Source organism: Hippocampus bargibanti, linkage group LG05, assembly GCF_051943395.1.
Source record: "Hippocampus bargibanti isolate YZ-2025 linkage group LG05, ASM5194339v1, whole genome shotgun sequence".
NCBI lineage: Eukaryota > Metazoa > Chordata > Actinopteri > Syngnathiformes > Syngnathidae > Hippocampus > Hippocampus bargibanti.
Window position 1 is genome coordinate 11,798,724 of NC_142738.1, and position 26,790 is coordinate 11,825,513.

General features: G+C 44.9%; 1 protein-coding gene across 4 annotated transcripts in view; it reads right to left on the minus strand.

The window, feature by feature from the left end:
- Window positions 1–1,434: 1,434 nt before the first annotated feature.
- The window catches only part of tspan18b (tetraspanin 18b), a 48,302-nt gene continuing 22,946 nt past the window's right edge, over window positions 1,435–26,790 (minus strand). For 2 of the 4 annotated variants that reach the window (XM_088997122.1, XM_088997124.1), the window contains exons 2-9: window positions 23,472–23,559; window positions 10,356–10,454; window positions 9,143–9,337; window positions 5,465–5,539; window positions 5,266–5,364; window positions 4,946–5,119; window positions 3,127–3,210; window positions 1,435–2,851 (exon numbers count right to left, since the gene is read on the minus strand). In XM_088997122.1, the coding sequence (XP_088853248.1) occupies window positions 2,798–2,851; window positions 3,127–3,210; window positions 4,946–5,119; window positions 5,266–5,364; window positions 5,465–5,539; window positions 9,143–9,337; window positions 10,356–10,454; window positions 23,472–23,474 (783 nt within the window). In that variant the 5' untranslated portion in view covers window positions 23,475–23,559 and the 3' untranslated portion in view covers window positions 1,435–2,797. The remainder of the gene's footprint in view (window positions 2,852–3,126; window positions 3,211–4,945; window positions 5,120–5,265; window positions 5,365–5,464; window positions 5,540–9,142; window positions 9,338–10,355; window positions 10,455–23,471; window positions 23,560–26,790) is intronic. The other 2 variants (XM_088997123.1, XM_088997125.1) reach the window with 2 other exon arrangements.

The following is a 26,790-nucleotide window of genomic DNA, read 5'->3' on the forward strand; positions in this document are numbered from 1 at the left end:
ACGAATGAAGTGTGATTTTCATTTGCGGTGTTTGCCACACTCCACACTCCAGAGTGGGCAAACAATGTCCAAGGAAGCCGATATGTGCCATGTTATCCTTCAGCTCAATTAAAAGCTAATTTTTCGTCATTTAGGCACATCAAATCAACGCTCCAAAACACGGAATGAAGATGGACTCATGTGGGGTTAAGAAATGCTCCCCGGAGGCATACCGTGCCGCTTACTGACTCTTCAATTAGGAGACTGGGCTTAGCAGTCACAGTGAGTGTTAAAGGACAACCGACGTCTCCGGACAAGTCGTGTCCATAATTTGTAAAATGGCTTCAAATGACTACTACTGAGCATATTTTAATAAGATTCCACCGCATATAGCTATATTTTCCGTTTTAAGACTCGCGCTGAATATTCAGGAAGTCTTGTTTTGGAGTTGGTGACGAGTCCGTACATGACGTCACTAAAGGAACGCCCCTGACCGAAAAAAAAGACACATTGTAGCAGTCCTTCCATCACGTCAATGTATTTTGCTGTACTTGTTTGGTCTGAAAACCTCGTGTTGCACCCAAAAGCATGGCGTCCAAGCTTGCCAGCACAAGAAACAGTGATGCGTCGTAATTATGTCACTAGTGAGGTGACAGCGACTCGTTGAAATGTCCCATTATCGGTGATGAGGGGATCAACACGCACACCACGCACATTCGCGATCCCGGAAAGCACCAAACTTACGCGATCGCGGCTAACAATCACCTCCGGCAAAGCAAACTGTTGGATTTGCCAGCACAAGCGTCGTAATCATGTCACTGGTGAGGTGACAGCGACTCGTTGAAATTAAATGAAATTGAAGTGTCTTCTTCGGCTGGCGGAGGTCGCGAGCGGTGGCCCCGCCCCAGCTGTCAACTCGCACGTGACAATTTAGGTGTCATTAGTCACGTGGAAGCATCGCCTCAATAACGCCATTGTGTAAAGCTTTTAGGCGAAGGATGGTAGCAATGGTGAACGGTACCAGGCTCTTTATTTGTAGAATGGTCGTAGAAAGTTACTCTCAGGGAAGTGACACACAGCGTGAGAGAGAGTCAGGATGAGATTCACATTACAGCCGCGGTGTGCACATGTGACGCCACAAACGCACACCTCGTTCGTGTTTCTCAATGATTCTTCTCCTCGACGATTATTAGGGGATCATCTTGCATTCATTTCCTAATAGTGCGTATTTTCATAAATTTTCACAAATTTGACGTTCGTAAAACGAAAAGTTCGTAAGGTAAGGTGTTCGTAAGCTGAGGTCTCACTGTATTTGGACAAGAGAAATCCCTCATCTAGCAACACGATGGAAAAAACTTTCTCCTTCACGTTGCGAAAGGCCCTGGTATGTGGTCAAAAACAAGCTAATCTACACACACAAATGATCAGAACAAGAAAACGAAGAGACAAAACAGGTTGTTTTGAATGCCATTTATTAAAGATCAAATGCATACACAAACATTTTAACATCAATATTCACACAATAAAAGAGTAGCCACATAAACAGAAATTTAAATCACGTTGACGTTCAAGTCCGGGAGGGACTTTAACTTTAAAATCACATGCTCACAAAATAGTACATAAGCGTTTGAAAAATTCATCCAGTTCACACACACACGCACGCACACGCACACGCACGCACGCACACGCACGCACGCACGCACGCACACACATTCCTGTTTCAATGGTTTTGTTTGGTCCGGATAACTCCAGATAAAGGAGTGAGGACCACCGTTGCTGATAAGTTTAGAGAAGAACTAGTGTTATTTGAACACTAAATGTCACCCCATTTCCCACTTCAACTTCTTTAAAAACAAAGCAATAAAAATTGACTTGAAACTGAAATAACAGCAGGAATGAGGCTTCTGAATGGCTACATTCAAAGTCCTCACCCCTGTAGTGAATTCGGTTAAAGTATCATTTTACTTTTTGTGGTATGAACTTTTTCTTCTCATTAACCACACGCGCACACACACATAAACACAGACAGTGAGTAAAAAGTGTGTGTATCCAAGTGAAATGAAAATACACACCAAAAAAATCATTTTGGGTGAATTTGTGAGGACCTTTCTGAAACTTTAACAGATGCGTATATAGACCCTCTGAAAGCCTATACAATGAAAAATTTGTGAGGACCGGCCAAAAGGTCCTCACTTGTCAAAAATGTCCTCACCACGTATGGTATAAAACGTTGGTGGTCTCACAAGACCAGTCATACAAACATACACACACGTACACACACACCTACAGAGCTTATCCATGATACAGCATGATAGAAATATGGCTATGAAAAGGGCATGTGGAAGGATTGTGTTACTATGTACACTAATAAAGAGTAAAAGCCAAAGTGTACACAAGAAAATGAAAACAAAACAAACATCTGTCACAACTAAGCCAAATGTATTTTAATATAAATATTGTTCATCCAAAAGTCAGTGCGGTGCCTTCGGCTTTGGCTTCATCTGATTCTCATTTCCAGTCTACTTTGCACCCAGTTTATGCACAACAGACACTTTCACTGACCACACAAAATCTTTTTACATCATCTTTGTCTTGGATATTGCAGTTTTTTACAGTCTCTTACTATACTGTTACCAAGTGCCTCCAAAGTCCAGCTGTGAAGTACCACGATTCAAGGAATTGATTTTTTTTTGTCTGGAAACCGAATCAAATATTTCGAAATAGAAAATGAGTTCAAGATCAAATTCAAAGTCCTGTGTTTTCTTCTTTCTTCACATATTCCCTATTTTTCCTTGGAAAAGAAAAAAGTCCAAACAGACTACAGAGATTGCAGTCCTCTAAAGAGGCACATCGCCACGGACATGGCAAGAAGCTGAAGAAGAAGAAAAAACGAGTCTTTTACTAGGGACAAATGGATCATTTCATGCTCAAACATGAGGTCTGAACAAAATTAAATTAAATCCAAACTCAACTTAAACACAAGTCAGCACTGCATTTGTGTTAGTGTACGACAACCACCAAGAGGTGGCGAGCTTTCCACAGTCAAGACTCAAATGACATAAACATTTTACCATGATTACAATTTTCTCGAAAAATCATCAGCATATAGCAAAAAAGGGTCTGAAAAAAACCCAAATATTTCCATACCTCAAAGGTCAGCACCAGAATGAACAACGCTCCCGCTAAATAGAGGTAAACTTCATAGGTTTTGAAACCTGCTTTATAACAACCCTGCGAACACATAAACACACACACACAACCACATGACAAGAAAGGATCAATAAATTATAAACTGACAGAATTACACTTGACAACAACAGATTGTAATCTGAAACGTATAGAGCAGGGGTGTCACCCACATTTTTTTTGTCGCAGGCCACATTGTAGTCTCCTCTCGAGATCCGTTATGGATTTCGGGAAAGCATTGGAATGTTTGATCTACTCCACATATTACACCGGAACGCACAAAAAAATTAATGAATATACTAGATTTCAAATCTGACGTCAAGAATAATGACTGTTATTGTGGTTTACATTGGCCTAGGAGCAAGCATCATGGCAGTTGACATGCTTGATTTCCTTTCGCGGGCCGAATAAAATGATGTGGTGGGCCAGATTTGGCCCCCGGCCTTTGACTTTGACACCCGTGGTATAGTACATCTCTGGGCAAAGGCATGTCAGGATGAGAATGAGGGTCCGCGTTGATGATGTTTCACATTGTTCAAGTAGTTTTCATTGTCTCAAGCCATTTTTGACATTGCGCTCCTCATCCGAAAAGCGCTAGCGAACTAAAGCTGTGCTGAAGAAGCTTTTTGGATGAGGAGCGAAACGTCCGACACCTTCAAACAGTACAGATGACGGCTGAAGAAACATTTTTATAATTGAATAGAAATGGATTTTTCGTTCAAGTTAATTGCAAAATATTTTTTCCTGTTTTTTATTTGGGATCCATCTATTAAACCTTTTCCAATTGGCTGACTTGACCCCTTTCAGGGACAATGTTTATTTATGACAGTGGACAGTGACCCATGTTATCAGGTTTCAGGGTGCACAAAAGGATTCAATCACAAACCCAGTGTGAAATCATTCACGGTGATATGAATATAATGATTTAAAGGACAACCGACACCATTTTTTTGTTTCTTAACTAACATCAGGAAATCGTTTTAGCGCATCTATAATACCCAAAACACGCAGGCTGATATCTTTAGTCAAATGCAAAACACCAATAAAAATGACTTAAAGTGTGCTGAAACTGCAAAAAATTGAAACAGGAAGTAACCAGTTTCAGAAGGTCCCGCCCCCTTGTTCGTGACTTCACGCCAGGACGTCTTGCCTTCCTCGAGAATCAAAACAATGGCTTCAGATTCGGAGAAGATGCTTTCTTGTTACTCATCCAGTTATGAATATGATTCAAATAGTTCTGAAGAGGAAAGCATAAATGTTTGAAATCGTTTAAAGAAGTCCTCTCGTATCAATTCGAACCGTCAGGACTCCAATTTAGCGTCCCAGAAAATGCACAAGATGGCGCTTAAGCTCCGTTGGAAATGGGCTGATTTATCTGCTGGGAATTTGTGTCAACTAGTATCAAATAGTCGTCTTGGTGCAACACACAACGATTTACCATTGCGTTATTTGTGTTTTCCTTCCAATTTAGCCATCAACACGGATCAACACGAAGTTCTCAGACCAAACAAAGTACCCAAAATGCATTGTGTGTCGCTTTCTCGGTCAGTGACGATACCTACCGTGACGTCACCAACTAAAAAACAAGACTTCCTGAATATGCAGCGCGAGTCTTAAAACGTAAAATATAGCTATATACCGTGGAATCTTTGTAAAATACACTCAGTAGAAGTCATTTGAAGTGATTTTACAAATTATGGACACATCTTGTCCGGAGGCGTCGGTTGTCCTTTAAATAACAAAAGAATTGATTTGGCTAAGAAGAGTCATCAAAAAGTACCTGTATGTTGATATGATCTTGCGAGCCATTCAGGCATTTATCCCGATCAGCATGCTCCAAATTCCCGGTTGGTCTCCGCTGTAGGCAGCAGGCAGGTGGAACTGTGTGATTGTATTTTCTACGAAACAGACTGCCTTCAAAATCTTCTAAACCATTTATGCCACAGCACTCATGCTGAAATGAGACAACAAGAGTACAATAAAAGCATTTAGTTCCGTATTAGGAGGAGATGTCATTTATGAACTAGGAATCGTAGTGACTGGTTGTTGGGTACAGTGTGCAAGGACGTTACTCACTGTACACGTGTAGTCTGTACTTACTTGCACCATCCATTTATTCCATATTGTCGTGTATTTATCGTCGGGGGCGTAGCCCTGGTACTTTTCGCGCATTTCTTTTTGTAAATCTTCAACAAAGAACTAAAGTAGGCAGAGAACCAGTATGTGAATGACCAAAAGACAGTGTTTTTTTTTATGAAGGAAAACAAACAAGTGAAAACAAAGAGATGCTGTGTCATACCTTTTGACGCTGTGTGTAGGCCCAAACCCCAGCAGCCAGTTCTGCGATGAAGACGATGAAGATGAGCATGAAGAACTGGAACAAAATGAGAGAACCCGGCGGTGAGTCAAATCAGTGGAGGAAAAATTTATATTGAAATCCTGCTCTGATCCAATCGCCTTAACTCAATACAGTGAGACCTCAACTTACAAACACCTTATCTTACAAACTTTTCGTCTTACAAACGTCAAATTTATGAAAATTAAACCTTATAATAAGCACTATTTTCATAATACACACCCACCACGGCTGGCGGAGTGATCTTCGGCGGAAGCACACGACCGAGCAGCACCAGAGGTTAAGATACCAACAGTCCTTATGGAAGGTGACTCTCCTTCCATAAGCCATCAACGACCATCGAAAAGGTAAATAAAACTTTATTTTACAGCACAGTTTATTTCTTTAATTACAGTCCTCATCCAACGCGCCTCTCTTTCCAAACAGCGATTCCCTTTGACCTTCGATTTCCAACGCCATTCCATCAAGCCATAAATGACCATTACAAATGTAAATAAAGTGACTTTATGATACAATTCAGTGTATTTCTCTCATTTAGTTGAAAAGTATATTTTATGGAAACCCGGGAACGGATTATTCCCATTTTAATGGTTTCCTATGGCATTTTTTTTTTAGATACACACTTTTTCGCCTTACACACTCTGTCTGGGAACCAATTAAGTTCGTATGTAGTTCGTAGTTTCCCGTGCACATGTTGAGAAATACCAAGGGCTCCGAGAGGAGCTGGAGAGAGCCTGGAAGGTAAAGGTGAGAGTCGTGCCTGTGGTGGTCGGAGCACTCGGGGCAGTGACCCCCAAACTCGACGAGTGGTTGCAACAGATCCCGGGAACAACATCGGACATCTCGGTCCAGAAAAGCGCAGTGCTGGGAACAGCACGGATATTGCGCAGAACCCTCAAGCTTCCTGGCCTCTGGTAGAGGACCCGAGCTGAAATGGGGGACTGACTGTGGGTGAGATGAGGATTTATATATATATATATATATATATATATATATATATATATATATATATATAAAAAATCCTCGTCTCACCCACCATGGGTGGTGTCTGTCCCCATTTCAGCTCGGGTATATATATATATATATATATATATATATATATATATATATATATATATATATATATATATATACATATACACATATATACATATATACACATATATATACATATATATATACATATATACATACATACACACACACACATCTATATACACACATACACATATATATACACACACATACATATAGATACACAGACAGACAGACAGACAGACAGACAGCAATAGAGATAGATAGATAGATAGATAGATAGATAGATAGATAGATAGATAGATAGATAGATAGATAGATAGATAGATAGATAGATAGATAGATAGATAGATAGATAGATAGATAGATAGATAGAGACAGTGGTGGGCCGTCAGGGCCAGCAAGGCCTTCTCTGCTGGCCTAACATAATCAGACATCATTATCATAATTATAATAAAAGTCAATTTCATTAAAAACGTCTTTTTTCTAAATATATATATAATTATTCTACATACTGTTTTCTTGATGTTATATTATATCCATTTGGTTATGCTCCTTTCAGTGTTGTAGTTTTACGTCAGTTTTTAATCCAATCAGAATTCAGCTAGTTTGTGTCGCCAGGCTGTATGAAATCTGACCGATGCAGTGTATTTCTTTCATTACAATACAATAGCACATTTATTATACATAGAATAAGGTATGTTGTGTGTAGTTTTAGGGCTTATTTAGTTGAAAAGTAAATTTTATGGAAACCCGGGAACGGATTATTCCCATTTTAATGGTTTCCTATGGGATTTTTTTTTTTAGATAGACACTTTTCGCCTCACACACTCTGTCTGGGAACCAATTAAGTTCGTAAGTTGAGGTCTCACTGTATTTACTTTCTGTCCTACTTGTTGGTACACACGAATTGGCGGTGACATGAATTGCGAGGCTAACTAGCTGAAAAAACAAACACTGAAACAGAATTTTTGCATTAGAATCAGAACAGATTATTGTTGCAATGTCCCAGACGAACAGACAACTCAGCATGTGCGACGTACTCAATAGTATAGCGCATTGACATTCATCTTGATTCAAATAAAACAGGGGTCGGGAACCTATGGTTCGCGAGCCATATATGGCTCTTTTGATGATTGCATATGGCTCGCCGATAAATATTATATATTATAATACATATTGTCGTTTTTTTCGTCGTTCATTTCCCGTTGGGGCTGCAGTTGGCGGAAAGCGCAATTTTGATTGGATGACACTGACCTAGAATGGCCGAAAGCGCCATGTTGATTGGATGATAGTGGCCGTCATGTTGAAATAGGTAAACTCCCCTTTAAATGAGCCCATCTTGTGCACTTAAGCGTGAATGCACCGGAGCATTAGAGGAGAGAAAATGTTCTGATTCTAATTTGCAATGAAACAATACCATCGATGAAACAGTCGAATGTCAGTGACATTTTAACAAGCCCCATGTTAACGTTAGCATCGACATACTTCTGCGAGAAGTAGATTGCAGATAGCAAGTGTGGAAGCTTATGAGCCGTGTGCAGGCTAGCTAGCAGTAACTTCGCCTCTGTACCGGCAAATTGAATTTCATTCCGATCGTTTTCCTGGATTTTTACCAAACACGAGGAACAGAAAACCATCCATGTTAACGGTGAGCGTTTGTATGTGCGCGCGCCCGTGCGGCTCTCGCTGAAAAACATTTCTAAATATTTTACTTTTATGGCTCTCTTAGTCAAAAACCTCCCCGACCTTTGGAATAAAAGGAGCTCGCGTCTGCGTTGAGCACCACTGCATATGTGGTACTATCGCAGTTTAGAATTGAAGCGGATTTACGTGGGACAGGAGATGTGAGACAATCTCTTTTCGTCAATGGATTCTACAGCTTCGTGTTTGCTTTCAACATTTAGCTTGTAGCAGACATGCACATTCCACGTAAAAGCTTGGCCAAAACCAAGGTGCGAATCAAGCCTCTGAAGATGGAGGACACTGATTCGCAGTGGCGACCCCTTGAAGGGAAAAGCCGAAAGGAAAAGAAGAAGACGTGCACATTTCACTATGACGACCCTGAACCACTGGTGAAAAAGATGCTTTGATCATCTCCTCTTTCATCTAGACCTGCTTTGTACAACAAAGATTGAATGACTATCTGTGTCTTTTGTGTTGTGTCACATTATTTACTTTTTTTGTTGTTGTTTTGATGACAAGATGGCGCCGCGAGAGTGGCTACCTTAAAAGCAGGTCCTGTATTTTGTTTTTCTACTTCGTCCTTTCATTACTTTGATGCTGTGAAATGTAAATTTCTCCACTCGGAGACTAATAAAGGCTATTCCAATCCACTCTAATGTTGTCTACTCAAGGTTAAATGAGATTGAAGGTTTCTTCTTTTCAGTTACGTCTACCCTGTCGACATTTCAATACTGTACAGTATGTCAGAATTTAGACCAAGGGTCCAAGCCATGAGTCCTCAACAGGAGGTGGGGGTTATCTTGTATACAGACTGAAATGGCCTTGCATCCGACTTGGTTTGTCGGCAAGACATTTTAAAAACTGAAATATGAGACGAAAATATCAACATCATTTACTTACGAAGAAGAGCAGACACCTATTTTCACGGAGGGCTCCGCAGCATCCCACGAAGCCGAGAAGGAAGAGTAAGGATCCAATACCCAGCACGGCAAAGACGGTTTTTGAGAGCACGGGGTGTTGCATCAACATTTCACTCAATACTGCTGTGCCAAACAACACCAACAACCCCACACCAAGTAGGAAACAGCCTGCCATCTACAAAAAGAGGTAAGGGTGGGGGTAGGTGAAGGAGACAGAAAAAGGGGACATTATAAATTCATGGAAACACTCAATAAAATGCAGACCGGAGCAATTTCAGGTCGTGACTGCAGAAGAGACAATGGAGGGGATACATACATGCACACGCACGCACACACACACACATCTCTTTTCCTTTCGGCTTTTCCCTTCAGGGGTCGCCAGAGAATCAGTGTCCTCCATCTAACTCGGTTTTGTGCATCCTCTCTCTCTCTCTCTCTCTCTCTCTCTCTCTCTCTCTCTCTCTCTCTATATATATATATATATATATATATATATATATATATATATATATATATATATATATATATTATATAATAGATATATATGATATATAGAATGTTGTCAAAGAGGACATGAAGGTAGCTGGTGTAGAGAGAGAGAGAGAGAGAGAGAGAGAGAGAGAGAGAGAGAGAGAGAGAGAGAGAGAGAGAGAGAGAGAGAGAGAGAGAGAGAGAGAGAGAGAGAGAGAGACCTTGAAAAACGGCTCTCACGGCCGCTAAGTGTGAAGGGTCCATCGAGAAAACAGAATGGGATAGCAGTTGCCGTGACATAGAGACGTTAACTCTACTATTTGCGCTGCTGGTCGTGCATTCCCTTAAACAAGCACATCTGAGTCGAGTCATTAAGAGCTTTGGTTGTGCCTAATAAATCAGGAAAGGTGATAATGTCCCCACACTGCACCTGGACTCACACTTAACAGGATTAACCTTGATTGTTTGATCGAGACTGATAAACTCAGGTGCCGGCCACAAAGTCCTCATGGCACAATGCGAGTTGAATGCATGTCCGCACGCAAATCTAATCAACGCTGATCTAATCAAAGTGGTGTTCAACAAAATCAAGATTGTTCCAGTGTAATAAAATGGAAATGTGGCTACCATCAGTCTTTCGGTCGCCAGGGTCTTAATTCACTAGCTTGACGCCAGTTTCATCAAAGGCCACATCCACATGAAAAGAAATGAGTAATACTTACAACTAGGAAGGCGTTGAAGATCAACATGAGGTATTTGACGCATGTTAGACAGTCCCCCGTCATGACTGTTGTCCCTCGCGCTGAAGCCTCTCCATGTCCCTGTCAAAACAAACAAACATGCCACTTCAGAAATACGGCACGGCCAACATCTCCTCGGCACCGTGTTCAGCATTATCTTGAGCACTCCAAGTAGACCCTGTAACATGACGGCCAAGGAAGTCACAATCTATCAAAACAAACACACACCTTCCTGATCATTTGATTCCATGGACTGCAAACACGGATGCCCTCATCAAAAAGGGACTAAGTTGCCTCTTCCTACTCAGGAAACTGAGGTCTTTTGGGGTTCAGGGGTCACTCCTAAAGACTTTCTATGACTCTGTGGTCGCTTCAGCCATCCACTATGGAATTGTCTGCTGGTCAGGCAGGATCACCACCGGGGACAGGAAAAGACTGGAGTGCCTGGTCAAGAGGGCCAGTTTTGTCCTGGGCTGCTCGGTGGATTCTCTGGACGAGGTGGGCAACAGCTATGATGGACAGTTCCTCCCACCCCCTCCTGCTCACCCTGACAGGAGTGGTACTGCCGCTTGTTCCTACCGACTGCTGTCAGGGTTCTCAATTCTCAATAATCACATGTGTAAAAAAACACAAACAAAACTGGACTCTTTATTGCACTGTAAATATGTGTTGATGCAATACAGATACAAATAACACAGTAACACAGCTACATATATCAATACTGTATACCTTTTCTTGATACTTGCACTATGTACATTTTTTATAGAAACATGTTTGCACATTTAGAGTATATATTTCAGTCTGCTGACATTTTTACCATGCTTAGAATATCTTGTTTTTCTATCCGTTCACCCTCCCCCACCACACCTCCTTTCAAATTGCTGCTGTGTACTGCAAATTTCCCCATTGAGTGGCGATTAAAGGTTTTCTTATTTAGTCCAGTGAAGAACACGTTTGGACTGTATTCAGGAAATACAAAGTCGTTTACCCTGACGAATGGGATGATTCCCAAATCACACATTTTACTCACTTTTCGCAGGAGAAATGGTGACTCTTGGTTCAGATGGAACAAAACATATTAATAATTTGACACAAGTTCCATTTCATTTGTTTCGGAATCTGAAAGATATTTTATTTTGAGAAATGACCAGTTTTCCTGTTACACCGGGGAAATTGTGCTTGAAGCTTCAAAGTCTTTTTTGAAGTCCCATGTTAGCGCTTTTTTCCAGATCCAGCTGTTGTTAAAGGGCTATATAAATCAATATGTATGTACAGTGAAAAAAAAATCTGTGATGCACTGAAGCTGCGAAAAGTGAACTGCGAAGTAGAGAGGGATCACTGTATTGCATTGTATTTTGGACATCCACCCTCATTTCAAACTCATATAAATCCAGACCCATATCATTTAGGAATTAACTTTTTCTGATGGAAGAAGAGAGTCTAAGGTTTCTAACGCTGTATTAGATGTTTATGTAGTGTGAAAACTCAACATTGTGTGGGTCCTGCAATTCGACTGAAAATGACAAAAACGCTGGCACTGGAGTGGGCATATTTTGCACATGTCTGGCAGTGAATGAGTTCATGTCTTGAGAAATGTGAGCCCTGTTGAGCTTCAAGCACAATTTCCCCATTGACAGACATTCCCGAAAGAAAATTTAAAAAATCCTTTTGACATGAACATAAACCAGCTTCTCAGTATTAACCAATCAGCGCAACTTCATCTCAACTCACTGGGCCACTAAGCCTTCACAAAAACATTTGCGACTGACATGCAGAGTTTTCTCCTCAGGCAGGTAAATTGTGTGATGAAACAAGCACGCTGACAATTTGACAATAGTTTTTCACATCCACCCTGAACGAGTTCGTATGTAAACACAATTTCACTGGTAGAGGTAATCGGTTAGCAGGAACCTTTAGCTCACTTATATATTTCACTTGATTTGCGACTTTTATTTCAGAGTGAGCAATATCGTCTTTATTCCTCATTATTACGCTCAATACTGCAGATGTGTGGGGACCCGCTGCACAATGGACAGATTGCGCGCAGCTTGAAGGCTTACTGGGAAATGGATTTAGAGCAGCATTTAACACCTTCTCGAAATCATAATGATATGCTCAGGTATTGATCACATTCCGGACGCTTCTCGGAGGGCAATCAACAGCCCGGTTTCATGAGATGGGCTTTTAACTAATATCTCTCTGTGCTAAACTCTGCTGAAAAGCGTAATGAGGGCACGTGGGGGCTAAATTGAGGTTTGCATACATTACATTCACGGAAAAAAAGGTGTCAAGAAGGGGGCTTCTTTTACCCTTCTCGCAGTGCACTGTCGATGCGTGACTGTGTTCATTGTAGCGGGAGATAAAGAAAGAGGTGAGGCGTCATTAGAGTTTCAACACAAAATGGCGCCTTGGTGCTCTTTACGAACGCTTTAGCTCCCAAATGTTTCACCTTGCGAACATGAAATTTGCGAGAATATAATCTTGGCATACAAACTGTCATGGTTTGCGTGGTGGTGATGGTTGTGGATCCCAAATAAGCCGACAGCCCCACCCGTTGGTCGCCAACCAGATCGTGACACAAACTAGTTTTTGGCAGATGAAACAAACCAACCAGATTACTTGCAAAGAAATCATTTTCCCACCACTTAAATTAAATTGGATATTTTCCCACAGCGTGCCTGATGATCTCTTGGGACACTCGTGCTCTGTTGGGGAAATCAGCGCACGAGTGTGTTCTGTGCGTTGATTACATTTTGTAATTTTTTTTACGAAACGATCATTCAATTGCGTCAACGTGATATCCTTGATGACGGATAACAAAAGACGCGTGAGGACCCGTGGGTCAACTGCAAGTCATATGCTCACCGGTGCTCTCCTGGAGCTCCTGCTCTCAAGCTGCTGCACGTCCACCAATTGAGGGCATGTTATGCTACGAGCAGACAATAAACGCTTGTGCCTACTCAATTTGAGCATTTCCCACGGCCTCTCGCGAAGGCGCGCTGCTCTCGGGGCTTTCCCGGTAATTTAGCTGTAACTCGATTGAAAATAAACGCTGAACGATGGGATGTGTTGTGACAACGATGGGAATTATTTGTCCACACTTTGGCTTCTACTTCCTCCTTTATTTTTTATTTCACTGTCCCTCTGTGATGACATACTGTCAGAGTGCATGAGGATAAGACATCCCTTGTTATTAACTCATTCACTGCCATTCTTGAATTTATTCAGGAATTGAAAAGCATGACGTGGAGCGCCATTCCCGAATTTGTTGGGGTTTTGTTTTTTCTTGCGAGGGGCGGGGTGCTAATAAAGCGCTGGTCAGAACGCTGGCAATGTTATCCCTCCCACGAAGTGGCAACATTTGGCTTTTGTACAGCCGCCCCCATTCCAAGTTCAGATAACTCCAGACTCATACAATTTCGAAATTAACTTTTTTCTGATGAAAGAAGAGAGGCTAAGGTTTCTTACGCTGCATTGAATGTTTATGTAGTCCTAAAATAGGATATCCTGTGGGTCCTGGAATTCGAGTTACAGACAAAAACCCTGGCACTGGAGTGGACACAATTTTGCACATCGTCTGGCAGTAAATGAGTTAAGACATTTTAAACACGCACAAACACACTACAGTAAAGCTTCAAATCTGGAACACCTTCAAGGGTGTGTCATTTAAAATCAGAAGTTTTTGGTAGAAAGCACAAATCAGCGTGACCTCACTTCCCCTGAATTGCTGAGCTCAGTGGTGGCCTGTTTGCCTCAGCTCACCCTTAAATAGTATGAAAAGCACTGACCTACGTTTAGCAGATATTTCACAAAATGAAAAGATTCCCCGGAAATGACAAGCTGTCAATGCTGAGTCTGTTCAGATGGACCGCTTTAAAAAAAAGATAATGGGTTCCGGGAAAATTGTGTTGGATAGTAAAAAAATCTTGTGGAGCGTTCTTGTGGAATATTGCAAGAAGGAAAATTGAAAACAGCATAACTGGCTTTCTCCTACTGGCTGACAAGTTTCAGTTAATCCACCAATAAGAAAAAAATTAGGAGCCTGAACACGCTCCCGAGTTCATACTACACACAAGCTGTCACGTTCCGGCGGCGACAGTGGCAGCTGGCGAGCAGGAACGTGTGGTATAGGCGGTGGATCGTAGAGCAGGACAGAGGCGTGGGTACCGGCAAAGGATTTATTAACATAAAGCGCGGGTCCGAAAATACGCGGACCCGGTAACAACTCGTGAAACAAACTCAAAATGACAACTGACAATGTTAGTGGGTGAGTGGCGGCAATCCACCCAACCACACTAACCAAGAAAATAAAGTGGCACACGAGGGTGCAAAACAACCTACGACGCGGTGCAAACAACAAACGCGTTCGTGGCTAAGATCATTCCTCGGGCGAAGCAAATAACGTACTGGTAATAAGTTCCACGTACTAGCTTGGCGTAAGGCGAAGTATCTTCCGACGCTGGGTGGATGCCAGCGTCGGGTTTAAATGTCCACAGTTAATGAGGAGGGAATTGACAGCAGCTGGCGAGCGGCGGGAACGGAGGCCCCGCCCCGCTGTCAACTGGCTCATGACAGTACCCCCCCCTCAACGGACGCCTCCTGGCGGCCCGCCTGGTTTCGACGGGTGAGCCTCGTGGAAGTCCCTCAGGAGCGACGGGTCCAGAATCCAGGTTCGCGGAACCCATTGACGGTCCTCCGGTCCGTAGCCCTCCCAGTCGACCAGGTACTGGATGCCCTTTCCCCTGCGGCGTGAATCCAGGATCTCCCGCACTGCGTATGCCGGTCCTCCGTCCACCATCCGCGGGGGGGGGGGTTGGGCAAGAGGGGGGGCCAAGGGGCTGGACTCCACCGGTTTGATGAGAGATACATGGAAAACCGGGTGGATCTTCATGGAGGCGGGCAGCCGAAGTCGGACCGCGACCGGGTTAATGATGGCCTCCACCGTGAAGGGGCCCGCGAAACGCGGACCCAATTTGGGGGTTGTCCCGGCCAGCCGTAGGTCCCTTGTGGACAACCAGACCTTCTGGCCCACCTGGTAGGCTGGCGCGGAACGGCGACGGCGATCCGCGACCCTCTGGTTCCGGACTGCCGTGCGTGATAGGGCTGCCCTGGTCTCCCTCCATACCCGATGGGCCCGCCGAAGATGGTGTTGTATCGACGGGACCTCCACCTCCCCTTCCTGTGTGGGAAAGAGCGGCGGCTGGTAGCCATAAGCCGACATAAACGGTGACCGACCTGTGGCTGAGGAGACCAGGGTGTTGTGGGCATATTCCACCCACGGGAGATGGATGGACCAGGCCGAGGGACGATGAAGGCATACGCAGCGCAGGGCCGCCTCCAGGTCCTGGTTCTTCCGCTCGGTCTGGCCGTTGGACTGTGGATGGTAACCGGAGGACAGGCTGGCCGACGCCCCCATGGACCTGCAGAAACGCTTCCAGACCCGGGATACAAACTGGGGCCCTCGGTCCGACACGATGTCAGTGGGGATCCCGTGGAGACGGACGACGTGTTTGACCAATAGTGTCGCCGTCTCAATGGCGGACGGCAACTTGGTCAACGGCACGAAGTGTGCCGACTTAGAAAACCGGTCCACTATCGTGAGAATGACCGTCTTACCACGGGATGGGGGGAGGCCGGTGATGAAATCCACTGATATGTGGGACCAAGGGCGCGGGGGGACAGGTAGGGGGCGGAGCAGTCCTGCCGGAGGCTGATGGGAGACCTTGCCACAGGCGCACTCCGGGCAGGCCTTAACAAAGTCCGCCACGTCGTCGCGGAGCCGCGGCCACCAGAATCGCTGGGAGACGAGGTGCTCGGTGCGGCTCACCCCTGGGTGACACGCCACCTTGGATGCGTGCCCCCACTGGAGCACCTCCGAGCGCAGCGACTGGGGAACGAACAGTCTGCCTGTGGGACACTTCTCGGGAGTCGGGGTACCTTTTAATGATTCCATGACCCTCCGTTCGACCTCCCACTGGAGCGCCCCCATGATCTGGCGGCCGGGCAGGATGGGTTCCGCAAGGTCTTCCTTGTCTGCTGGCTCGTGGATCCGCGAGAGGGCGTCGGGCTTGGTGTTCTTTGTTCCTGGACAGTAGGTTAGGGTGAAGGAGAAGCGTGTTAAGAACAGCGCCCACCGTGCCTGGCGTGCGTTCAGCCTCTTGGCGGCCCGGATGACCGCCAAGTTCTTATGGTCCGTAAGCACGGTGAACGGCTCCTTCGCCCCTTCGAGCCAGTGCCTCCACTCCTGAAGAGCCAATACGACGGCGAGCAGCTCCCTGTTGCCCACGTCGTAGTTGGCTTCGGCGGAGCTGAGGCGGCGGGAGAAGAAGGCGCAGGGGTGGAGCTGCTGGTCGACTGAGGAGCGTTGGGAGAGTACTGCCCCAACACCTGAGTCCGAGGCGTCTACCTCCACAATGAACGCGCCGTTGGGGTCTGGATGGCGGAGAACTGGGGGGTGAGAGAAAGCCTCTCTCAGCAGCCGGAACGCGGCGTCCGCTTCTCTCGTCCACCTGAACGGGGTCTTAGTGGAGGTGAGTTGGGTGAGGGGGAGGGCTTTCCGGCTGTAGTCCCGGATGAAGCGGCGGTAGAAGTTGGCGAACCCCAGGAAGCGTTGTAACTGCTTGCGAGAGGTAGGTGTGGGCCATTCTACTACCGCTTCGGTCTTGGCTGGGTCAGCCCGGATCTGCCCCCGCTCCACGATGAAGCCCAGGAAGGATAAGGAGGAGGTGTGGAATTCACATTTCTCGGCCTTGACGTATAGTCGATTCTGCAGCAGCCGCTGCAGAACTAGCCGGACGTGCTGGCGATGTGCCTCAAGGGACTCTGAAAAAATTAAAATGTCGTCCAAATACACAAAACAGAAAATATTCAGAAAATCCCTCAAGACATCATTAATGAGGTTCTGGAACACAGCGGGTGCATTGGTGAGACCAAACGGCATCACCAAGTACTCGAAGTGTCCCAGAGGTGTCTTAAATGCGGTCTTCCATTCATCCCCCTCTTTGACCCGAACAAGATGATAAGCGCTCCGGAGGTCCAGTCTAGTGAAGATGGTCGCGGCCTGGAGGGACGCGAAGGCGGAGTCAATCAGTGGGAGCGGGTATTTGTTCTTTATAGTTATTTCGTTGAGTCCCCGATAGTCCACGCACGGACGCAACGATTTATCCTTTTTAGTGATAAAAAAGAACCCCGCTCCCAGAGGTGACCGTGATGGCCGAATGAGCCCGGCCGCGAGCGAAGAGTCAATGTAGTCCCGGAGAGCCTGTTGTTCGGGTTGGGAAACGTTGTACAGACGAGAACTGGGAAACGGAGCGTTGGGCTGAATGTCAATGGCGCAATCATAGGGACGGTGCGGTGGTAACGACAGGGCGCGGTCCTTGCTGAACGCCTGTCGTAAGTCGTGGTAACAGGGCGGCACCCCCTCTAGGCTAATCTCCTCCCTAGGGTAGCTGTGAGATGGTGCCGGCCCACCCGCGGCCGACCGGAGGCAGTGAGCGTAGCAGAGGGGGCTCCACCCCTGAATGGTAGGTCCGTCCCACGAAATGGCCGGATTGTGGGTCCCCAGCCAAGGTAACCCGAGCACGATGGGAACCGAGCGTGAACGCATCACGAAAAACCGCCGGTTTTCCACGTGATTGCCCGAGAGTACGAGTCGAAGCGGCACGGTTTCTTGCGTAACCTCGGCGAGTAACCGACCGTCGAGATCGAGTATGCTCCGACTCGCCCCCAGCTGAACAACCCGACACCCCAACGCCGACACGACGCGCGGGTCTATAAAACAGCCGTCGGCCCCCGAGTCCACTAAGGCCCGAACGGACATTGTCCTGGTGGGACCGTGTATAACGGCATCCAGCTCCAGTCTCCGCGACGTGAACCCCCCCGCGGACCTTAAGGGAACCCGTTGCTTGTGTGGACGGGGTAACTTGCAGTCACTGGGGGTCTTTCCGGGAAGCCCCCAACTGGGACAGTCCGGGGCTAGATGACCCAACTTGCCGCAGAGCTGGCATGCCGGGCCGGTGTTGCGTCGCTCCGGCGCCCGCTCAACGGCCCTTTCGACCCCCATCTCCATCGGCTCCACGGCCGCGTGCCCCCCACGCGGAAAGGTCCGGGCACCCCCTCGGGTCCCTGCTGGCGGCTCGAGTTTTGCCTGGGCAGCCCGCTCCCGGGCCCTGTCTCGCATCCGGTTGTCCAGCTGCAGCGTGAGGGAGATCAGCTCGCGAAGGCTGGAGCACTCGTCGCGGGTAGCCAGCTCGTCTTTCAACGCCGCGCTGAGCCCGCGCCGAAACATCCCTCGCAGCGCACGGTCGTCGTACCCGCTGGCGGCAGCCAGGACGCGGAAGGCGACGGAATACTCCGCCGCCGATCGGCTACCCTGCTGGCAGGTCCACAGCTGGGACTCCGCTGCCTGCCCACTCACCGGGAGATGGAAAACCTGCCGTAACTCGGCGACGAAGTCCGGGAAGGAGGCTCGGAGCTCCGGCCGAGATTCCCAGACGGCCAACGCCCAAGCGGCTGCGGGTCCGGCAAGCAGGCTGGTGACGTAAGCCACTTTGGCCGCGTCCGTGGTGTATACGGAGGGTTGCTGGTCGAAAACTATGGAGCACTGCAGCAGGAATTGCGCGCAGCGCCCGGGCTCCCCTCCGTAACGGGTGGGATGTGGGATGTTGGGTTCGCGGCTCAAAGTCTGGGGAGGGACGGCCCCCGCGACGAAGGCGCCGCTGGCCTCAAGTCTATCTACCCGTTGGGCTAACCGGGTGATGTCGCGGCGGATCTCCGCGATGGCGGGCACCACTTGGCCGAGCTGCTCCGCCTGCTGAGCGAGGACGGAGAAGATTCGGTTACTGTCCGCAGGATCCATGTTGGTCGGAAGATTCTGTCACGTTCCGGCGGCGACAGTGGCAGCTGGCGAGCAGGAACGTGTGGTATAGGCGGTGGATCGTAGAGCAGGACAGAGGCGTGGGTACCGGCAAAGGATTTATTAACATAAAGCGCGGGTCCGAAAATACGCGGACCCGGTAACAACTCGTGAAACAAACTCAAAATGACAACTGACAATGTTAGTGGGTGAGTGGCGGCAATCCACCCAACCACACTAACCAAGAAAATAAAGTGGCACACGAGGGTGCAAAACAACCTACGACGCGGTGCAAACAACAAACGCGTTCGTGGCTAAGATCATTCCTCGGGCGAAGCAAATAACGTACTGGTAATAAGTTCCACGTACTAGCTTGGCGTAAGGCGAAGTATCTTCCGACGCTGGGTGGATGCCAGCGTCGGGTTTAAATGTCCACAGTTAATGAGGAGGGAATTGACAGCAGCTGGCGAGCGGCGGGAACGGAGGCCCCGCCCCGCTGTCAACTGGCTCATGACACAAGCAGCACGAAAGCCGGACAGAGGCCAAATTGCAGACATCATCATGTGATCGCTGTCTTGGACTCTAATACAATTTTGTGAATTCCATCTGGGGCTATTTTTGGGACATGTGAGAAACTATCCAGCTCTCGGCTAAAGAGGCGAGTCTCCACGGTTACCCGGATACGGCATGAGAGTGGCCTTTGTCTGTCTGTTTGGCATTTCTACATAAGCTGAGGTTTCTGTTAGAAAACAAAAGGATAGTTGCGCGAAACGCGTTCCGGCAGCTTGTCGGCTACTACGCCGCGGCGGTTCAGTCACCTTCCCCGGAGAAGGACGACATGCGTTTTTAAAATCCAATAAAACATCTGAAGCTTTGGCCATACGATTGAAGCTGAGGACAATAAAATACAGCAGGATTTGTTTTCAACGATTCAAAGAAACGGAGAAAAGATTGAAATGTGTAGCAGTCTCTATCTCCGATTAAAGAGTTGAAAAGCACCATAACACCGCGTGCGGTGGAAAAGCAGTGGCCATGGAGTTTATTGCTAGGCCTTCAGTGAATCAATCCGCAGCAGCGAGTGTGGTGCGATTTACTACACATCCACTAGAGGATGCCCGTTAGCCATGAAATAAGTTGTCACTTGAAGAAACGTAAAAAAATACTGTCATTAAACTGTTCAAATTTTTACGATGAACGTGTGGATTCATGATCACCTCATAACATTGCAATATTATTTGCTATTTTTGCTAGCTTTGGAGCTGTCCAACCTTAATGATTGGATTGGATTTACCTCTATTAGTTTTGCAGTGGCGAAATTTACATTTCACAGCAGCAAAGTTATGAAAGGAAGATGAAATGTCCATCTATTCTTCAAAGGTCCACCTTGAAAATAGCTTTAACAGTATATCTGCAAACAAATCAATTTCTTCTCCTCCTTCAGCCATTGTGAGTTGACAAAACCGCTATTAAATCAATACAACAATACAGTAAAGTCTCGTTATATCGATATTCAAGGGAGTCCGAAAAAATATCGATATAACCGGGACTATCGATATATCCGACCCCGTTTGCATGTAATTTTCTCCGTGCGTGCATAGAAATAGTATCGATATAACCGGGACTATCGATATATCCGATATCGATATAACGAGACTTTACTGTATATTTGCTTATGCAGCTCACTACAGATACAGTGTGCTAGCTCTGGCCAGTATGATCTTATCACTAGTGGCTAGTGATAGATACTATGAATGACTAGCCAATCATAGTTTGCGAAAACTATGATCTATCCAGCACCTTCCAGCAGACCTTGGGTTGCCAACTGGAACTCTGATTGGGTAAAGTAACAGTTTCATCAACATTTTTATGCTCCAGGACCCGCAGAACTGATTGAAAAGGCATACAGGTAGATTTCTGACCCTGGTAACAAATGATGGCTGAAATGTGATTGGTTAAATGCGTCAATACGAAAACACACATCTGGAAGCAACACAACAGGGGAAAAGCAATGAAAGGAAGCTGAAAAACAATTTAGAATTATTTCATAAAAATTCATGGACAAAATATAATTCTTTTGCCTGTGATTCAAATATATTTAGGCCAGAAGAGAAGGCCGACTGTGTAAAAGGGGCCCAACTGCCCTCTTTAACCGTTTTACCACATACCAAAAAAACAAGATAGGACAAATAAGTTTTAATGATGAAAGTGAGTGTTCACAGTTTTCTCCACCGAAAGAAGGAGAAGAAGTATGAACATGATCGACTGTTGAGTGATTTCACACACAGTGGCATTTTGGGGCATATATTCAGATGCTGCTACACTTTCGGAAATGATTTTCTCAGGTAGTGAAATCTTCTGTATATGAATGCCATTTTAATCCCCTTAAAATAGATTGTCCCCATTTTTTCCTTTGACAGCCATTGACAGCCTTGATATCACGAATAAACACAAAGAACAATAAGAGTAAATGACTTAACATCTTAACGTCATTCTTTGGAAAAACAAACAATGATTGATCATCTTGAAATTTGAACAAACGTTTGGGTGATTGGTTTACCTTGCTGATGGTGTTTGATTATTAATATACGAGAACTGATTGAGTGACTACAGCCAGTGTATCTCAGTCCGAACTACCCTTTCACCTTTCGATTAATACAGTACATGTCTGCCACTCAGTCATGGTTGGAATATTAATGTTCCAAATGTCAATGCAAATCAGAAATTAGCAAAGAGCAGCAATGGGGGTTTGTGATCACAGGGGAGGAAGAAAAATAATCTAGCCAGTGCGGTCTTTGTGCTGTTTTTTTTTCAATCTAACTTGGGCATAAAATGGACCCATGATCCACTAATCCAGAAGTGTCAAAGTCATTTTTTTTGCCGTGGGCCGCATAGTAGTTATGTTTTCCTCTCAAAGCCGTTATCAATTTGGGGAAACCATTAGAATGTTTCTTCCCCTCTACATATTAACTCATTCACTGCCAGACATGTTCAAAAATGTGTCCACTCCAGTGCCAGGGTTTTTGTCATTGTCACTCAAATTCCAGGACCCACAGAATATTGAGTTTTAGGACTCTATAAACATTCAATGCAGCTGAAGAAACCTTGGACTCTTTTCTTTCATAGGAAAAAAATAGTCTGCTGACCTTAAAATAAAGGTAGCTGTCCAAAATACAATGCAATACACACATATTGGTTTATGTAGCGCTTTAACAACAGCTGAAGCTGGAACAAAGCACGAACATAGAAAAAAGCTGCCCCCTTGTGAAAAAGAAAAAAAAACATGGCCAGAGGCTAAGGCCAGCGCTTTATCAGCACCTCAAGCAAGAAAAACCAAAACCAGAACAAATTCGGGAATGGCGCTCCACGTCATATTTTCAATTCCCGAATAAATTCAGGAATGGCAATGAATGAGTTACATATTGTCTTCTGTTTTCTTGCACCCTGTCAAGTTTGTTTCATCTTGGCAGACTTTTACTCTTGGTTTTCTTTGATACTTTGTATTTTTCTGTTCAGATGTTTTAGATTTTGTTCCTGCTGACTTTATTTTAATACAATTTGTCAAATACAACCTGCTGCTCCCTCCTGCCTGCTTTTTTGGGATCCACAACTGCCATCACCACCTTGCAAAACAAATTAATGAATAACTAGTTTTCAAACCGTAAATCAACAATAATGACTGTTATTGTGTTTTAACAAAGTAACAAATAATGACTGTGATTGTAGTTTACATGGGATGATTTGAAATGCTTGATTTGCTTTCGTGGGCCGAATGAAAGGATGTGGCGGGACAGATTCTGCCCCCAAGCCTAATGGATTGCGTTTTGCACAGCAGCCCCAATAATATACACTCTTAAAGTAAGAAGTGCATGAAATAAATATACACAATGCGATAGTACACCCAATGGGGAAAAAACATGATCCATCAAATTTGACTCAAATATTCGATTTTACATGATTGTTTTGCACTTGTAAACCCATCCGAATACCAACAAAGAAATGTTTTCAATGAAGTTGGGCAATAACGAATGTTGCGGCCATTGGGTACGTTTTCAGATTTCAACTTCTCATAATGGGCACTCCAGTGATTGGCTGGTAACTGGTTCAGGGTGTTCCCTGCCTACTGCTCGAAGACATGTGGGATTGGATCCGGATGGATGGAAAGTTCTTATATTTGACTTGCTAATAAATGGTTTCGCGCGATGTAGGATATGCGACAAACACTCGTTACATATATCGTGGCGTACCATGTCTGTGAGTTGGTGCCTTGTCTTTGTTCAGTTGAAGTTGAGGCCTTCTCTTGAGGATCAGTGACACTCCGCTTTTTGTGTACTGCTGGACGCACAATGGAAAAAGAAGCACAGGTCAGCAACAAGATAATGAGACTAAAATAAAACAAAATAAAACGATAAGAGAGAGATGAAAAATGACATATTGGTAGACTGCGTTATTCATCGGAAACACAGGCAGATGGTAGCTTGAAAAAAAATAAAACACAGTTATAAAATTCTAAGGCACTTTAAATGACAGAGAATGTATTCATAATAGATGAAGCAACTCGTTCCCAGTAGAGAGTGTGTGACTGCACTGCTGTTTTATCTCGGAGAATAATTCACCGCCCTCGGCCGGATTGGCGAATTTATAATTGGACATCATGCGAGAAAATATCTTTTTAAGTGCACTTATCCAGACGTGCGCAGGTGGTTGTTTCAGATCGCACCTTAAGGTCTTCTTACTTGGATAATTGTAGTTATTTAAAAGGACCCAGGACACATAGCTTCTAGCGTGACCTTGATGAGCGCCTGAGCTCATGCATTATTCACTACAAGTACTTTCTTCACACGCAACTTGAACCGTCACTGTACGCCACGCCACGTCTTTGCCCGAGCGTCCCTAATGAGCAAAAATGTTTTCAACTTTCTCTGTTCCCAAACAGTGGGGGCTCCATATGTCTCCCAAAAGAAAATAACGATTGTCAACTTTTCTACTGTTATTCCAGATCGTTTTGCAAAAGATAAAAAAAAAAATAGCGCCAGATATTCACCAAAAGCGTTGCTACAGCTTAACGGTTCTGTTATCAGATTCGATGCTGAGAACCAGGCAGTACATCCTCCTTCTGACAGAGTTTTAGGAGAATATCTCAGCACGGGGATATCGAAATGCCAGCAGACAACAGATTCATTGAACTGATTGTGGCAGCAGTTGTGATAACATCGGGGGAAAAAAAGCAATCAAAGCTGGAAATGGAAATATACTCGGCGAAGTGGGGAAACATTGGAGTCAGTTACGCTGTCGCATGAACTTCGGCAGCACAGGGACAAAGAATTATTCATTGATAAAATATTCCCCCAATATTGCATCACGAGTACGCTACTGACTGGCTAGAATAAGGACAATGGAAAAAGATCCCATCCAAATGCAAATGAAATTAACTAATTCACTGCCATACCTTAAATTATTCAGGAATTGGAAAGCATGACGTGGAGCGCAATTGCCGAATTTGTTTGGATTTGGTTTTTCTTGCCGGGGTGCGGATCAAGCTGCGGTCAGACCTCTGGCAATGTGTTCCCTCCCAGAAGGTGGCAGAATTTGCCTTTTCACCATCCAAGTTGTTCAATAATGTCATTTGTAACATATATTTGTTACATACGTGGATGCATTTTTATGCTTTAGGGAATATCTATGTCCGAATTTTGAGGGGGCTTGGAAAAAATTAGGGCATTTACGTGGAAAACTCGTGTCTACTTACATTTTGTCATTTAGAAATTTTTCCACAACCAATTCATTTTGTCAATCGTGGTACCACTGTACTGCCAGCCCTCATCCCCCAAAAGTTTAAAATCTTTGCACAGGCCACCGGTTGCAGATATTTAGCCATTATTTATCTTTTGAAAAGGATTTTGTTTTTTTAATACAGCTCTTGTATTGAATCTAGATTGATTGTCATGATGTTTTGGGTGGGCCATTTATTGTGAAAAATTACAGCATGGTAATTTGCTGCCATTCTGTGTTGGATTATGAGAAAAGCAGAAAGTAGGTAAATAATGGTCATAATGTGAGGGTAGTACGAGTGTGAGGGCGCCCAAATGGCACTCTGAAGCCTGTTGTTGTACGCGTCTCTCCCCTGCGCCTGTTTAGAGGGCTATTAGCAAGAGGAGAGCAACACCGGAGTGGGTCTGCATTATTTGTTGGTTCCCATGGATACCATTTTCACAGGAATGTGGAGCACCAATCGGATGGCGGCGCCTCATTGAATCAGTTATGGGGGCAAGAAGAAAGATCAGCGCAGACGGCAGCAAAAGCACAACAATAGCACGAGCCCCTCGAGGAAGACCATAAAGGCCAAACCGAGGATCGTTCCGCAAAGTGGCGCGCGAAAAGACTTTTTCTATAAATTGCTTATAAATGGCTGTTCAATGAATCCCTCTCACCAAAGCGTCGTCTCACATCAAATCTGAGGAATTCAATCATCAAGGCTGTCATGAACCGATGTCAGTCTGATGTTATTTCAAGCTCCGACATGACTATTTCATCACCGACATCTGGTTTATGTATAAAACAGCAACGCGTTAACCACCGGAACCTGTCGCCGTATATAATCATATTTGGTGTTGTAAGAAAAATCATCCAACATGCAAATTGCAATGAATGATCAAGGCCACGTGCAGATCCACGACATTTTTCCAAGGAAAAATGTCGGACAAGCAAAAATGTATACATACACGAAAGCATCTTTCTCCTATTAACAGTGCACTGTACGTATCATCCAAATTACATACATATAAATGTACATACAATAGTACATCAAAGCAAACTTTTAAGATCATTTTTTTTAAATCCAGTTTTTATGAAAAACAGCATAAACGCAACAACAACTGTAAGGCAAAAAAAACTACCGTAATTTTCGGACGAAAGAGCGCACCTGATTATGAGGCTCACCCAATTTGTTTTTAAAGGAAAAAACATTTTGTACATACCTAAACTGCACCTGTCTATAACCCGCATGTTTATAAAGAAAATGGTACACAGAAGATGTTTTCAAAGTGTTAATAATATACCTTAGCCTTTCTTTCAAAACAGTGCCTGTTACGCGGCAGCAACACAACAAGCATTATGTTAGTAACACAGCCCTAACAGGGCTGGATTAAAAAAAAAACATGCCGGTAAAAGTGAAACACGGCAGTAACACCGCAGCAATATGTTAGCACTCACTAACAGGGCTGATTACAAAAACATGGCAAGTCGCTGAGAGCCGTCCTGATCTTCCTTTTGTGCACTGAAACCATGGAAGTCTTCCTCTTGGGTGTCGGGAGTGGAATAGCGTCAGATATTCCTCGCCACAAACGCTCTCATTCACTCTTTCGTTGTCGCTCTAAGTGTCACTTACATCCTGAGGTAAAGTCACTCTCGAGCTTGTGCTGTACTCTCCGTCACGCAGCTGACCGGCTTTTCGAAACCCGTTGATGATGCTTGATTTTTTTTTCTTCACACTGCTTGCTGTCAGGATCCACTGGCAGACCAGTTTTGCTGGTCATCCAAGCCTCCCATTCAACTCTGCGGGCTACT